The following is a 16,173-nucleotide window of genomic DNA, read 5'->3' as shown; positions in this document are numbered from 1 at the left end:
AGTAAAAGTAAATAAATGGGAAAGGGGAGGACTGTTTTCCTCTGTGGGTAGGGGTGGGGAAGGAACACAAGAATTCCTGTGTTTTGTAATTTTGATGTGACCTATGGGTGTTTCATTTATTGTTTGATTTCTGCCATGCTCAGTAATTATATTCCCTCTCTTAGGCCTCCAAATGTTCCCCCTAAGCCCCAGAAACACAGGAAGTCCAGACCCCGCTCACAGTATAATGCTAAGTTGTTTAATGGGGATTTGGAAACATTCATCAAGGTACTGGCACCAGCCATCTGGGTGGCTGATCTCCACGCTTCTTACTATAATGGTCTCAGCCTCTCATAAAAGGAGGCAGGTCATTATGTCCAAGTCTGTCCTGGGGCTCTTTGCTTTCCCAGAAAATCAATATAATATTTCCTGAAGTCAGAGAGGAAAGAATATTTGGTTTGAGTGCCTTCAGAAGAGGGAATAAATGTGGGTATTATTATACTGGCAAAAGAGAAAGCCCTCTTTCTTTAAAAAAAAAAAAAAAAAAAGCCATAATTTGTACAAAAAAGAAAAGAGCTACCTGATAAAATGTTTTGTTTCTACTCATGCAAATGAGATGGCACAAAATATATCTAAAGTCCATCGTTAAGCTAGCTCTGAAGCACAAAGAGTTTCGATTTCCCATGACTTGAGGAATTCATTATATTGGATAAATTGTAGGACCCTGTGGTCTGTATCTGGATCTCTGCTGTGTTTACTCTGTCTTTTTCATCCTGTATTTCTGATAATGCTTCTAGCCGAGGACGAAGGAATTCACACGCGAGACATCAGGTATAGTGCTCGAGGGAAGCGAGGGCACAGCCTCTTTCGCTCTTGATATCATTTTCAAATCACAGTCATGCTTGGCTTTAATTAGATTTTTTAAGGTCTTTAAAAGAAAAGTGTTTGCGGTTAGAAATTAGACAGGTTTATAAATAGCTTTACTTAGAAAAGAATCATAGAACTCAAACACTGATTTAAGAGGAGTAGTTCTCTAGTAAAACTGGATAAACTCTTAGATTTTACATTATGTATTTGGCAAACATACTAAATTTGGGTCAGGGGCTTTTATTAAGGAGAGTCAATGTTAAATACCAAATGCACATTTAATACTGGATTTTGGACCCTCATGTAAATTATACAAAAAAGAGAAGAACTTACTCTTTCATAGCTAACATTTTATGACATGGGATGCAGTGTTTCTGAAGACTAAATTTATACAGGAAACCACATCATTGATAACCTCCCTTAACAATATGTTACAGCTGTCTTACTTTCTTTAAAGACAGATCTTTTATTGGATATGTACACTAATCGTTAAAAAATGTATTTATGTATACACATCAAAAATATATGTGTGTGCATGCATGTGGACAGATAGACACATGCATACATACAGAGATTAAAAGCATCTGGCAACCTTAAAACTGAGCCCTAACCCTGGAATTGAGTGAAAAGTCACCGGACAACCTACAGCGCAATCACGAATCCATTGCCATTAGCCTTAAACCCAGAAGAGCCTTATTGGCTCTAATTTAATATAAAATTATTGTCAAATTTGATTATCTGGTTTCCCAGCCCAGGGCTCACAAGCAGGGGCAAACTAGATGGAGAGAAGGGAATGATAAAATGAAAGCACTGGGATGTGCAACTGATGGCCTGGCAGAGAAGGAGAATATAGAAAAGCTCAAAGAAGCAGATGTATGATTCCGTTATATTTGATAGCACAGTACAAGAATGACTGCTTAAGGTCATAGGAAAGCACATATTATATTTTTAAAAGATTTTTCATTAAGAACAGTTAAAGGAAACCAGATTTAGGCACGAAAGGAGGAGTAAACCACTTATCGTGGAAAATTCACTTATGTGAGCTCCTCTTTGTCCCAGATGGCATATTAAAGAATCTTTGGTCCTAGCAGTGAAACAGTGGATACAGAGATCCCTACACTTCTGAAAAGTGCTCAGTCAATTGAGGTCCCCACAATATCACTGTGAGACAGCAAGAAAAACACCATTTTTCCTGTTTCCCATGGGGAAACTGAGACACAAAGGGATTTGTTTGAATGGTTGATGGAGCACAGCCCATTGCTTCACTTCTTGTAAAATATTTTCTACCAAAGTATCTGGCATCCATGAAATTAAATTAAAACATGCACATTCATTACTTTTTGACTCTAAAATTCATGATATCTGAATGAAATAGTGATGATAGCTGAAAGATTAGCAGTTGCCTAAGCAAATGTGAAGATGAAAATATTTTTTAAATAATACACAAACCTAACACATTTTTATTTAGAACTTTCTTAATGCAAACATTTTCCTTTTAATAACCTTTTATTCTTGGTTTTTCTTTTTGTTTTAATCCTAAGTTCAGCTGAGTTGCAAACTAATATTCTCCTTTTATCATTTACATTTAAATATTTGTTGCTCTTTTAGATTACAGTTTTATAGGAATTGTTCACGTAAAAAAAGTTTGTATCCTAAAGAAAAATCTCCTCTCATATTTAGTAAGTTTTGATGTAATTATATGGCTGTTCTTGAGCCAGCTGGTCCACAATTAATAAAGTTTACATTCCCGAAACAAATTGATTAATTAGAGGAACTTAATGCAGGCTCCAGAAGTAATTGAACCATTAACTGGTTTATACACTGATTAGATTGTCTTAAAACCGAACATGAAGCCATTCCTCAAGAAGTATATTACCCATTCTAGGAATGGTAAAAAGTTAGATTGCTGGACTGCATTATTCCCACTCCTTGCCCTGTTGATTAATTGGAAAGGTTAGTGGATTCTGAATTGTTCTAATAGATTGAGACAACCAAATTCTTCTTGTGTTGCAGAATAAAATTCCTCATGAATTAGTGCCTGATTTCAGCTAATCATTTTGAACCTCCATGTTAACCTTAAAGCTCTAATTCCTGAAAGAGCAGAGCCTGAAAAGAACATGAAAAATAACTCTATAGTCGGTAACCTTTTTTAACTACATGGAGTGCATGGCATTGATACATATTTCACTGTGACCTAAGCAGCTCCTTCATTCCATTTGTCATCCTGTACATGTCTTAATACATTTCCAGAATTCACATTTGCTCAGTAGAGTGCACTGACTATATTATGAGATGTGGAGAAAGAAGGCTAAGAGATGTTCCTTCTAAGAAAACGAGATCTAATGGGGTGTGCATTGGTGCCATTTTTTTTCTCCATCCTTAAAACATGAAAAAATAACAGTGAAAAATCTCTAAGGATCAGTAAGTTCTGATGCTAACTAAATAAATACATGACACATTATGAGCAGCTCTCATATTATGCATCTGGAAACATGTAAGCCCTTTTATAACTGTCATCATCTAGATGGTGGACTCTCAGGGATGCCACAGAGAAGATCCTGAGATGGCTGAATGGTTGTGTTTGGTGACTAGTACAGTCAGTCAGTCCTAAGATGCTATGCTTAAAATACACAGAGTTCTTTTCAGGTCCATTAGATTCATTACTTGTATAAATAACCTTTTAAAAAATGAGTGATTTATATATTCATTTCTATATGTAAGCCTACATACAGTAGAAAAGATGAATTAGCTTGACATCTTTAGGCACAGCAGAGTAAGTTGAAACACGATTGCCTTCAATGTATTTAATTTGGTTTGCCCCAGAACTGAAACATACCTTCGGTTAAATATAATTTTGTATTTGGCCCTTGTGGAATATTTTAGAGGGAGTGTGTTTGGCAATGATCATCTAAAAGAGTAAAAGTCAGTCTTTAGGGTTAAACTATGAGCTTTATTATTATGTGTGATTTGTGCCTCTTCTTTGCGGTTAACTGGTTTCCATCTCTTTACCCAGGACTCAGGACAGATCATCCCCCTCATTGTGGAAAGCTGTATTCGGTTCATCAATCTCTATGGTAAGCCCTAAACTGCAATATTCTTATTTTAAACAATAATTACTAGGAGTATTTCAGTAAATATGTCTTTCCTTTTAATACTTAATTGTTGGGAAAAGGGGGACCTGGAGGACGTGTTGGGTTCTTTCATGCTCTTTCCCTTCTGTTCTCTTTAGGTCTTCAGCATCAGGGGATTTTCAGAGTGTCTGGTTCCCAGGTGGAAGTCAATGATATTAAAAATTCATTTGAGAGAGGTAATTGCATGTCTACACCTATAAGCAAACCTTGTTAAAAAGTCATCATTTTCTGTAGAGTGAAGTGGCATACTTATTCTGTATATCTTCAAAACCTTTCTCTGCATTTATTTCGTTGTGGATGTTGAGTTAAGAATCTATTTAGAATAGCTAAGAAATGAAGCCAAAATCATAAGACTTTGTTATCAAGTCTAGAAAAGCATATGAGTTTTGTATCCTGGTTTAGGACTGGCATTGATAATCCTCAGCACTTTGTCAAAGGTGGCTCATGAAAGGTTCTAGAAGAGTGGCAAGAACAGCCCTGGGCCTGCATAGCAGCTGTTTGAGGTGACTCATCCCAGCTTCATGTCTATTTCCTTTGTCAGGAACTCTCCTTCCTCTTACTACCATCCCCAGACTCCTTCCCTGTGACCTTAGTTGGTGCCTTACTCTTATTCCCAATTGGCTAAATAAGTCCTCCTAAACATTATGATTAGCAAAACCGTACACTTTAGCATCAAGCGAACCTAGAATCAAATCACACTCTTGCATTTACTAATCATGTGATTTGGGTCAAGTGACTCATCTCTTATTTTGGCCTCGGTTTCCTCATCTGCAGAATCCCAGGACTGGTGTGAGAATTGGGTATAATCCATGAAAGTGCCTAACTCTTTAGTAGTGGCTCTTAGCTAGTAATGCTCTCCAGTTATAATGATTTGTATTGTGTCTGCTTCTGGATACATCTGCACCTTCCTGCCTCTGCTTGGAAGTCAAGCCAAGGATGCAGAGGGAGGGGCATCAAGGCTTGGAGACAAGGCAACCCCTCTTGGTCCCATTTGCCCTAACCCAGACTTGACACAGAGCCAGGTTTGAAACCTTGGGTAAAGAGGTGAACTTGGAGCCAGATTGTTTTTCCTCTTCCAAATCCTCTTACAGTGCGTAGAGCCGAGCGGCCTCCCCTCTCAAGAGGTAAGTGTCCAAGTCTCTTACATGGACCATATTCAAGATAAATTGAAATGCAGTAAAGCCTCAGATTCCTGTGCCAGCCACTGCAAGCAAAAATGCTTTATTATTTTTCCTTGAACATTCCCCTGGTATATTGTTTGTTTGTGATCCCTTTGGGTAAGACTTTCTCACAGTGGGCAAAAAAAAAAATATTTTGGTGAATTCGCGTTCAATGATTTCCTGCCCTTGAAGCAGAGAAAAAGGAACCACAGGTCCCTGAAAATAAGCTGCCCCAAGAGGCAAAAAAAAAAGTTAAAATTCAATGTACAATTTTTGTGAACTTTAGAAGAGCAGACCTGTGAATAAAAAAACGGAGTTTGATTTAAGGCTGCACATTATGTTGAACTTCTTAAGGATTTTATTTCAGTTTGATTCTCAGGGAGGTGGACAAGCCAGGTCAGTTACCTGATCATTTTAAAGTGCTTAGCATAAAGAATAATATAATTTCATGTTTGTGATATATTTTTAAATTTTCCACTTTTTATGCAAATTCCTTGGTACTGAAGGTACATTTTCAAATTCCTCTGATTTCAAAATCTCCCACTGCTGAAAGCAGCTTTCAAGTCTGTTGTGAACACCACCATGCCACTTTGAGAAATATTTAATTGTCAGTCTTCACAATTAGGTGAATCCTGTAGTATTTCTGATAAATTTTGCTGATCCATACAGCATAGCCAGACAGACCTATATTGTTTCTTTTTCCCAGTAGAATAAGAAACACAGAATATAGTATTTGAATTTATGTCAACCTAAGATAACAGATTTTAGCTTTAAAAAAGAAAAGTTGGGTCCAATGATAAATCCCACAATATTCTATTTTAAGATTTAGGTAATTTGTAAGGGATTATTTGGTAGCATATGATAAAAAAAAAAAAAAGCTTTATTTTAACCAACTATTTTTAGGTTAATCATGGGGTAGGATATCTAAACCAGTTATTTTAATTTTAGTAACACATAATCTTCCATAAAATGTAATTAAAAGATACATGTATATATAGAAATGTGTGTGTGAGTATAGAAACATATTTTTGTTCAGAGATAAAAAGAGAAGCGATGTGCATGTAACTAATTTTTCTTTTTTTTTTTAGGTGAAAACCCTTTGGCTGAGGAGCAGACTAACCATGATATTAATTCAGTTGCTGGCGTTCTAAAGCTCTACTTCCGTGGGCTGGAAAACCCCCTCTTTCCTAAGGAAAGATTTAATGATCTGATTTCTTGTGTCAGTAAGTGGGCTTTTTTTTTTTTTTTTTTAACAATTCTTTTCCCACTAGAATTATTTCACTAACCAATTTCCTGAAAAAGGCAGTGGCCCCTTTCCCTGTATCTTCCTCCCCCACCATTACCCATCACCACCAAATTTCTGAGACCATTTGTTTTCTCTCTGGATCCAGTGTGAGTCATCTTCCCAGCTGTGGCCTTGCCCTTCGCTGGGTGGGCTCTGCTCCTAAACATTCCTCGGGCTCCATACAGCCCGAGAGCTTCCCCATTAGTATCTGGGATAGAGCAGAGAGGCAGGTGCCAACCAGCTGAAGGTGAGGAGGAGGCTGTAAGCATGGAAATGTAACTCCTTTTTTGGCTTTTGGTTCTTGGTTTTCTCCACTGATCTTAGGAGTAGGGTAATTTATCCATCTTTGAATGTTACTTCAAGAAACAAGGTAAAAGGTGGGGACTTCCCTGGTAGTGCAGTGGATAAGACTCCGCAATCCCAATGCAGGGGGGTCTGGGTTCAATCCCTGGTTAGGGAACTAGATCCCACATGCATGCCGCAACTAAGAGTTCGCATGCCGCAACTAAGGAGCCCACGTGCTGCAGCTAAGACCCGGTGCAACCAAATAAGTAATTTTTTTTTTAAAAAAAAAGGTAAAAGGAGATAAATGATCTTTATTACAGTGCAGGAATAGCAGGTGGTAATTATCTGTCAGTGGGCATCCCCAGCTAATAGGCAGAGTTGCTCTGGGACCATGTATGATATATTATGAAACCCATAATCAGCAGCAGAGTAAAACATTGCTGTTTTCTGCAGGAGGTGGGGAGCTCTTGACACTACAGGAAGGAAGGTGAAAATAATGGTACTGAGAATTAGGTATTTAACCTCAGTCACGTCCCATACATCTATAAATGTAGTGTCCTTTAAGTCCAAATTCCTGGGCAAGGGTGTAGAGCTGACTTAAATCACATAGTGAGGGCTTTCATGAGAATCAAGCTTTACTCTAATGAACAAACCTCCTCTCCCAAATCACCCACCTGAATCAACAGGTCCAGTGGACCTCAGAAAATCTCTCTACTCACCCTTCCTTCCCCATTCCCGTCACCAGTGCCTTGGTTTCTCACTGGGAGACCCTATGTGTAGGTTTTGCCCTCTTTCCTTACCTCTCAACCCCAGCTAGATTCAAAACGGCAAATCGAGTGTTACATTACCACTACCGCACCACCCCGTGTAAAACCTATTTCAATATTTCCCACCTGAAAATAAACTCCTTGGTATGGCCAGTTCACAGAATGAAATTCTTCCTCTCCTTGATCTCTCTCCTTCTATGCAGTCATCTCCTGCCGACTACCCTATTGCCTTTCTTTTCTTTCTTTCTTTATTTTTGGCTGCGTTGGGTCTTTGCTGCTGCGCGTGGACTTTCTCTAATTGCGGCAAGCGGGGGCTACTCTTCTTTGTGATGCGCGGGCTTCTCATTGTGGTAGCTTCTCTTGTTGAAGAGCATGGGCTTTAGGCGTGCGGGCTTCAGTAGTTGTGCCTCGCGGGCTCTAGAGCGCAGGCTCAGTAGTTGTGGCGCACGGGCTTAGGTGCTCCGCGGCATGTGGGATCTTCCCAGACCAGGGCTCGAACCCGTGTGCCCTGTGTTGGCAGGCGGATTCTTAACCACTGCGCCACCAAAGAAGCCCCCTTATTGCCTTTCGATTTCAACAATAGCAACCTGCAGGCACGCCAGGCCATTTCCCACCTCCATGCCTTTGCCTGTGCTGTTTCATCTGCTGTCCCTGACAGCCATTTGACATCCACTAGGAAGGATTTGCTGAACTGGCACTCCTCCCAGACTGCCATCCTGCCTAGTACCCGAGGCAACATTAGTCACTTTCTCCTCTACTAATATTCCATTGTATACATATGTCTATAATTTTTCTTAAAGCCCCGCATTACAATTACTTTTAACCTCTCTGTCTCCCTCTACTACAGAGAGTTTAGGGAAGAGGCTAAGAACGTAGGTTCCAGACTCAAACAGCCTAGGTTCCAATCCTAGGTCCAAATTCCTCAGCAAGTTTCTTAACCTCTCTGCACCTCAGTTTCATTATCTATAAAATAGGGAGAACATTAGTCCATATAGAATAGGGTTGTGAGAATTAAATGAGTTAATACATGTAAAGTGCCAAGAAGAGTGCCCAGCATGGAGTAGGTTCAATGAAATGCCTACATTTAGCTCCGTGGGCGTGTGAGGTCTTGATGGATTATTCCGTTTTGTAGCTCCAACACTTGGCATAGTTAATTCCAGGCATGTGGTGAGTGAATAATTCATAGTTGTTAAATAGAATTGAAATGAAAAGTCAAAATTCCACCAAAATTATTTGGTTGGCATCCATGCCTGAAGTCCTAGATCTCATTGGGTATGAATTCCCTGGTCATAATTACCTCCACCCCTGCCCCATACAGTCTGTTGCGTGTGTGGAATTCAGAAGTGTGCCTGCGTGTCCATTCCAAGGCCCTCGCATAGCCTGAGTCATCACAGCAGCCTCTGACTCAGCTGGAAAGAACTGAGAAGGTGTCACACTTCTGGAATTCTCCTTTGGCCATGTGCAAAGATTTCCCTCACCAGCTTAGCCAGAAAGTTTAAATCTGCAAAAATTATAAGCACTCTCTAATGTTCAGTGGTTTTCTAGGTACATACATCGTGAACATTTATGTTTACATATGCCAGCTGGATAAAGCCCATTGGGCTGCATTGTCATTTACTACTGCAAAATCACATCACACTTTCATTAGATGAGAAGTATTATTTTATTGTGGTTATTAAAAGCTGAAACCTTAGAGTCAGAAAGATCTAGGTTCAAATCCTAGCTTCACCACTTAACAACTTTGTAACCTTGGGAAGAGATCAATATTTAATCTTTTTAAATATCTGTTTCTTTATCTACTTCATAGAGTCTGTGTGTATAAAGGAGATAATCCATACTAAGTGTTTATAGCATCATGCCTGGCACATAATGAGCCTAAGTATATGTTACTAGCTGTCATCATTACAACTATTACAACTACTCCTCCTACAAACTCAGGTCACATATGCCAGTACCTGGGTCAGCCATTTACCAGTCTGTCTGTCCGGCAAACATATGTGTTTCTCTGCCATAATTACTTCACGTGCATTTAGAAATGATGTTAACTTAACCCAGAAGTTGTGTTGGTTCCAGCATGATTTTTCCCAGCACAGTAAATGTTTTGTAACGATCCAAGACAAGCTTTCTCAAAATTAAATACGAAGCAAAATAGGAAGAACATAAGGGAAAAAAAGGAAAATCTACAGAAATATCTTTCTTTTTTTTTTAAACATCTTTATTGGAGTATAATTGCTTTACAGTGGTGTGTTAGTTTCTGCTGTACAACAAAGTGAATCAGCTATACATAAACATATATCCCCATATCTCCTCCCTCTTGCGACTCCCTCCCGCCCTCCCTATCCCACCCCTCTAGGTGGTCACAAAGCGCCGAGCTGATTTCCCTGTGCTATGTGGCTGCTTCCCACTAGCTATCTGTTTTACATTTGGTAGTGTATATAAGTCCATGCCACTCTGTCACTTCGTCCCAGCTTACCTTTCCCCCTCCCCATGTCCTCAAGTCCATTCTCTACGTCTGCATCTTTATACCTGTCCTGCCCCTAGGTTCTTCAGAACCATTTTCTTTCTTTCTTTTTTTTAGATTCCATATATATGTGTTAGCATACGGTATTTGTTTTCCTCTTTCTGACTTACTTCACTCTGTGTGACAGTCTCTAGGTCCATCCACCTCACTACAAATAACTCAATTTCGTCTCTTTTTATGGCTGAGTAATATTCCATTGTATATATGTGCCACATCTTCTTTATCCATTCATCTGCTGATGGACACTTAGGTTGCTTCCATGTCCTGGCTATTGTAAATAGAGCTACAATGAACATTGTGGTACATGACTCTTTTTGAATTATGGTTTTCTCAGGGTATATGCCCAGTAGTGGGATTGCTGGATCGTATGGTAGTTCTATTTTTAGTTTTTTAAGGAACCTCCATACTGTTCTCCATAGTGGCTGTATCAATTTACATTCCCACCAACAGTGCAAGAGGGTTCCCTTTTCTCCACACCCTCTCCAGCATTTATTGTTTATAGATTTTTTGATGATGGCCATTCTGACCAGTGTGAGGTGATACTCATTGTAGGTTTGATTTGCACTTCTCTAATGATCAGTGATGTTGAGCATCCTTTCATGTGTTTGTTGGCAATCTGTATATCTTCTTTGGAGAAATGTCTATTTAGGTCTTCTGCCCATTGTTGGATTGGGTTGTTTGTTTTTTTGATATTGAGCTGCCTGTATATTTTGGAGATTAATCCTTTGTCCATTGATTTGTTTGCAAATATTTTCTCCCATTCTGAGGGTTGTCTTTTCGTCTTGTTTATGGTTTCCTTTGCTGTGCAAAAGCTTTTAAGTTTCATTAGGTCCCATTTGTTTATTTGTGTTTTTATTTCCATTTCTCTAGGAGGTGGGTCTAAAAGGATCTTGCTGTGATGTATGTCATAGAGTGTTCTGCCTATGTTTTCCTCTAAGAGTTTTATAGTGTCTGGCCTTACATTTAGGTCTTTAATCCATTTTGAGTTTATTTTCGTGTATGGTGTTAGGGAGTGTTCTAATTTCATTCTTTCACATGTAGCTGTCCAGTTTTCCCAGCACCACTTATTGAAGAGGCTGTCTTTTCTCCATTGTATATTCTTGCCTCCTTTATCAAAGATAAGGTGACCATATGTGCATGGGTTTATCTCTGGGCTTTCTTTCCTGTTCCATTGATCTATATTTCTGTTTTTGTGCCAGTACCACACTGTCTTGATTACTGCAGATTTGTAGTATAGTCTGAAGTCCGGGAGCCTGATTCCTCCAGCTCCATTTTTCTTTCTCAAGATTGCTTTGGCTATTCGGGGTCTTTTGTGTTTCCATACACATTGTGAAATTTTTTGTTCTAGTTCTGTGAAAAAGGCCAGTGGTAGTTTGATAGGGATTGCATTGAATCTGTAGATTGCTTTGGGTAGTATAGTCATTTTCACAGTGTTGATTCTTCCAATCCAAGAACATGGTATATCTCCCCATCTGTTTGTATCATCTTTAATTTCTTTCATCAGTGTCTTATAATTCTCTGAGTACAGGTCTTTTTTCTCCTTGGGTAGGTTTATTCCTAGGTATTTTATTCCTTTTGTTGCAGTGGTAAATGGGAATGTTTCCTTACCTTCTCTTTCAGATTTTTCGTCATTAGTGTATAGAAATGCAAGAGATATCTGTGCATTAATTTTATATCATACTACTTTACCAAATTCATTGATTAGCTCTAGTAGTTTTCTGGTAGCATCTTTGGGATTCTCTATGTATAGTATCATGTCATCTGCAAACAGTGACAGTTTTACTTCTTCTTTTCTGATTTGTATTCCTTGTATTTCTTTTTCTTCTCTGATTGCCATGGCTAGGACTTCCAAAACTATGTTGAATAATAGTGGTGAGAGTGGGCAACCTTGTCTTGTTCCTGATCTTAGTGGAAATGTTTTCAGTTTTTCACCATTGAGAACGATGTTGGCTGTGGGTTTGTCATATATGGCCTTTATTATGTTGAGGTAGGTTCCCTCTATGCCTACTTTCTGGAGGGTTTTTTATCATAAATGGGTGTTCAATTTTGTTGAAAGCTTTTTCTGCATCTATTGAGATGATCATATGGTTTTTCTCCTTCAGTTTGTTAATATGGTTTATCACATTGATTGATTTGCATATATTGAAGAATCCTTGCATTCCTGGGATAAACCCCACTTGATCATGGTGTATGATCCTTTTAATGTGCTGTTGGATTCTGTTTGCTAATATTTTGTGGAGGATTTTTGCATCTATGTTCATCAGTGTTATTGGTCTGTAGTTTTCTTTTTTTGTGACATCTTTGGTTTTGGTATCAGGGTGATGGTGGCCTCATAGAATGAGTTTGGGAGTGTTCCTCCCTCTGCTATATTTTGGAAGAGTTTGAGAAGGATAGGTGTTAGCTCTTCTCTAAATGTTTGACAGAACTATCCTGTGAAGCCATCTGGTACTGGACTTTTGTGTGTTGGAATATTTTTAATCACAGTTTCAATTTCAGTGCTTGTGATTGGTCTGTTTATATTTTCTATTTCTTCCTGGTTCAGTCTCAGAAGGTTGTGCATATCTAAGAATTTGTCCATTTCTTCCAGGTTGTCCATTTTATTGGCATATAGTTGCTTGTAGTAATCTCTCATGATCCTTTGTATTTATGCAGTGTCAGTTGTTACTTCTCCTTTTTCATTTCTAATTCTATTGATTTGAGTCTTCTCCCGTTTTTTTCTTGATGAGTCTGGCTAATGGTTTATCAATTTTGTTTATCTTCTCAAAGAACCAGCTTTTAGTTTTACTGATTTTGCTATCGTTTCCTTCATTTCTTTTTCATTTATTTCTGATCTGATCTTTATGATTTCTTTCCTTCTGCTAACTTTGGGGGTTTTTTGTTCTTCTTTCTCTAATTGCTTTCGGTGTAAGGTTAGGTTGTTTATTTGAGATGTTTCTTGTTTCTTAAGGTAGGATTGTATTGCTATAAACTTCCCTCTTAGAACTGCTTTGGCTGCATCCTGTAGGTTTTGGGTCATCGTGTTTTCATTGTCATTTGTTTCTAGGTATTTTTTTATTTCCTCTTTGATTTCTTCAGTGATCTCTTGGTTATTTAGTAGTATATTGTTTAGCCTCCATGTGTTTGTATTTTTTACAGATTTTTTCCTGTAAGTGATATCTAGTCTCATAGCGTTGAGGTCAGAAAAGATACGTCATACTATTTCAATTTTCTTAAATTTACCAAGGCTTGATTTGTGACCCACGATATGGTCTATCTTGGAGAATGTTCCATGAGCACTTGAGAAGAAAGTATTGTGTTGTTTTGGGATTGAATGTCCTATAAATATCTATTAAGTCCATCTTGTTTAATGTATCATTTAAAGCTTGTGTTTCCTATTTATTTTCATTTTGGATGATCTGTCCATTGGTGAAAGTGGGGTGTTAAAGTCCCCTACTATGATTGTGTTACTGTCGATTTCCCCTTTTATGGCTGTTAGCATTTGCCTTAAGTATTGAGGTGCTCCTATGTTGGGTGCATAAATATTTACAATTGTTATATCTTCTTCTTGGATTGATCCCTTGATCATTATGTAGTGTCCTTCTTTGTCTCTTTTAATAGCCTTTATTTTTAAAGTCTATTTTGTCTGATATGAGAAGTGCTACTCCAACTTTCTTTTGATTTCCATTTGCATGGAATATCTTTTTCCATCCCCTCACTTTCAGTCTGTATGTGTCCCTAGGTCTGAAGTGGGTCTCTTGTAGACAGCATATATATGGGTCTTGTTTTTGTATCCATTCAGCCAGTCTGTGTCTTATGGTTGGAGCATTTAATCCATTTACAGTTAAGGTAGTTATTGATATGTGTGTTCCTATTACCATTTTCTTAATTGTTTTGGGTTTGTTTTTGTAGATCCTTTTCTTCTCTTGTGTTTCCCACTTAGGGAAGTTCCTTTAGCATTTGTTGTAGAGCTGGTTTGGTGGTGCTGAATTCTCTTATCTTTTCCTTGTCTGTAAAGGTTTTAATTTCTCACCAAATCTGAATGAGATCCTTGCTGGGTAGAGTAATGTTGGTTGTAGGTTTTTCTCTTTCATCACTTTAAATATGTCCTGCCACTCCCTTCTGGCTTGCAGAGTTTCTGCTGAAAGATCAGCTGTTAATCTTATGGAGATTCCCTTGTATGTTATCTGTTACTTTTCCCTTGCTGCTTTTAATATTTTTTCTTTGTATTTAATTTTTTTTTAATTAATTTATTTATTTTTGGCCGCATCGTGTCTTTGTTGCTGCGAATGGTCTTTCTCTAGTTGCGGCCTGCGGGGGCTACTCTTCGTTGCGGTGTGCGAGCCCCTCATTGCGGTGGCCTCTCGTTGCGGAGCACGGGCTCTAGGCGCGCGGGCTTCAGTAGTTGTGGCTCGCGGACCCCAGAGCACAGGCTCAGCAGTTGTGGCGCACGGGCCTAGTTGCTCCACGGCATGTGGGATCCTCACGGACCAGGGCTCGAACCCGTGTCCCCTGCATTGGCAGGCGGATTCTCAACCACTGCGCCACCAGGGAAGCCCTGTATTTAATTTTTGATAGCTTGATTAATATGTGTCTTTGCGTGTTTCTCCTTGGATTTATCCTGTATGGGACTCTCTCTGCTTCCTGGACTTAATTGACCATTTCCTTTCCCATATTAGGGAAGTTTTCAACTATAATCTCTTCAAATATTTTCTCAGTCCCTTTCTTTTTCTCTTCTTCTTCTGGGACCCCTATAATTCGAATGTTGGTGCATTTAATGTTGTCCCAGAGGTCTCTGAGACTGTCCTCAATTCTTTTCATTCTTTTTTCTTTATTCTGCTCTGCGGTAGTTATTTCCACTATTTCATCTTCCAGGTCACTTATCCGTTCTTCTGCCTCAGTTATTCTGCTATTGATCCCTTCTAGAGAATTTTTAATTTCATTTATTGTGTTGTTCATCTTTGTTTGTTTGCTCTTTAGTTCTTCTAGGTCCTTGTTAATCGTTTCTTGTATTTTCTCCATTCTATTTCCAAGATTTTGGATCATCTTTACTATCATTACTCTGAATTCTTTCCAGGTAGGCTGCCTATTTCCTCTTCATTTGTTTGGTCTGGTGGGTTTTTGCCTTGCTTCTTCATCTGCTGTGTGTTTCTCTGTCTTCTCATTTTGCTTAACTTACTGTGTTTGGGGTCTCCTTTTCGCAGGCTGCAGGTTCATAGTTCCCGTTGTTTTTGGTGTCTGCCCCCATTGGGTAAGGTTGGTTCAGTGGGTTGTGTAGGCTTCCTGGTGGAGGGGACTAGTGCCTGTGTTCTGGTGGATGAGGCTGGCTCTTGTCTTTCTGGTGGGCAGAACCACGTCCGGTGGTGTGTTTGGAGGTGTCTGTGAACTTATTATGATTTTAGGCAGCCTCTCTGCTAATGGATGGGATTGTGTTCCTGTCTTGCTAGTTGTTTGGCATAGGGTGTCCAGCACTGTAGCTTGCTGGTCCTTGAGTGGAGCTGGGTCTTAGCGTTGAGTTGGAGATCTCAGAGAGCTTTTGCCATTTGATATTACGTGGGACTGGGAGGTCTCTGGTGGACCAATGTCCTGAACTCGGCTCTCCCACCTCAGAGGCTCAGGCCTGACACCCGGCTGGAGCACCAAGACTCTGTCAGCCACCTAGCCATTGAAGAGGTAAGTCCAGGTCCAGGAAGAAGCCCAGCTCTACAGTTCCTCCTCCAACACTCTTGATTTAGCCCTCTAAGCATCCAGTGAGGAACAGTGACCGAGGTGCTCTGGCAGTCTGAGCAGTTGTCTTCCGACTCCAGTCCCATCCTGCTAAACTCTCGAGATATCTTTCTTTTATGCAAGGAGTGCCTTATATGAAATGCTGCAGGTGCAAATAAAGAAGCTGCAGAGACATTTCCCCCTGTATTTAAACAATGGATTAATGAAAAAAATGGGTTAATATCCTTGGGCTAATTTTTATGAAAATAGTCTCTAGTGGAAATGAATACCCTCCAGGACTGACATCTCATAGAAGCAGGAGTCCCTGGGGATTAAGGCCACTAAGGATGCTAGGTGCACACACCAGTAGAGATTTAACTTGCTAGTAATTTAAGTAGTATTTTTAATGTTTTTGTTAGTGCTCTAATTACAGAGTTTAGTAGACGTTGAATAGTCTGTCCCAACCCTACATTATTATAAGTCCTATTATTTTTAG

At 39.2% G+C, this 16,173-nt stretch overlaps 1 protein-coding gene across 1 annotated transcript in view; it reads left to right on the top strand.

Annotated features, from left to right (window-relative positions):
- The window catches only part of SRGAP1 (SLIT-ROBO Rho GTPase activating protein 1), a 276,189-nt gene that overhangs the window by 223,054 nt on the left and 36,962 nt on the right, over positions 1–16,173 (top strand). Inside the window, exons 12-15 of the mRNA XM_061206565.1 lie at positions 165–267; positions 3,860–3,920; positions 4,076–4,153; positions 6,226–6,360. Of these exons, the coding sequence (XP_061062548.1) occupies positions 165–267; positions 3,860–3,920; positions 4,076–4,153; positions 6,226–6,360 (377 nt within the window). The remainder of the gene's footprint in view (positions 1–164; positions 268–3,859; positions 3,921–4,075; positions 4,154–6,225; positions 6,361–16,173) is intronic.

This window comes from Eubalaena glacialis, chromosome 11, assembly GCF_028564815.1.
Source record: "Eubalaena glacialis isolate mEubGla1 chromosome 11, mEubGla1.1.hap2.+ XY, whole genome shotgun sequence".
Classification (NCBI taxonomy): domain Eukaryota; kingdom Metazoa; phylum Chordata; class Mammalia; order Artiodactyla; family Balaenidae; genus Eubalaena; species Eubalaena glacialis.
This window is presented reverse-complemented; position numbering and strand designations above follow the sequence as displayed.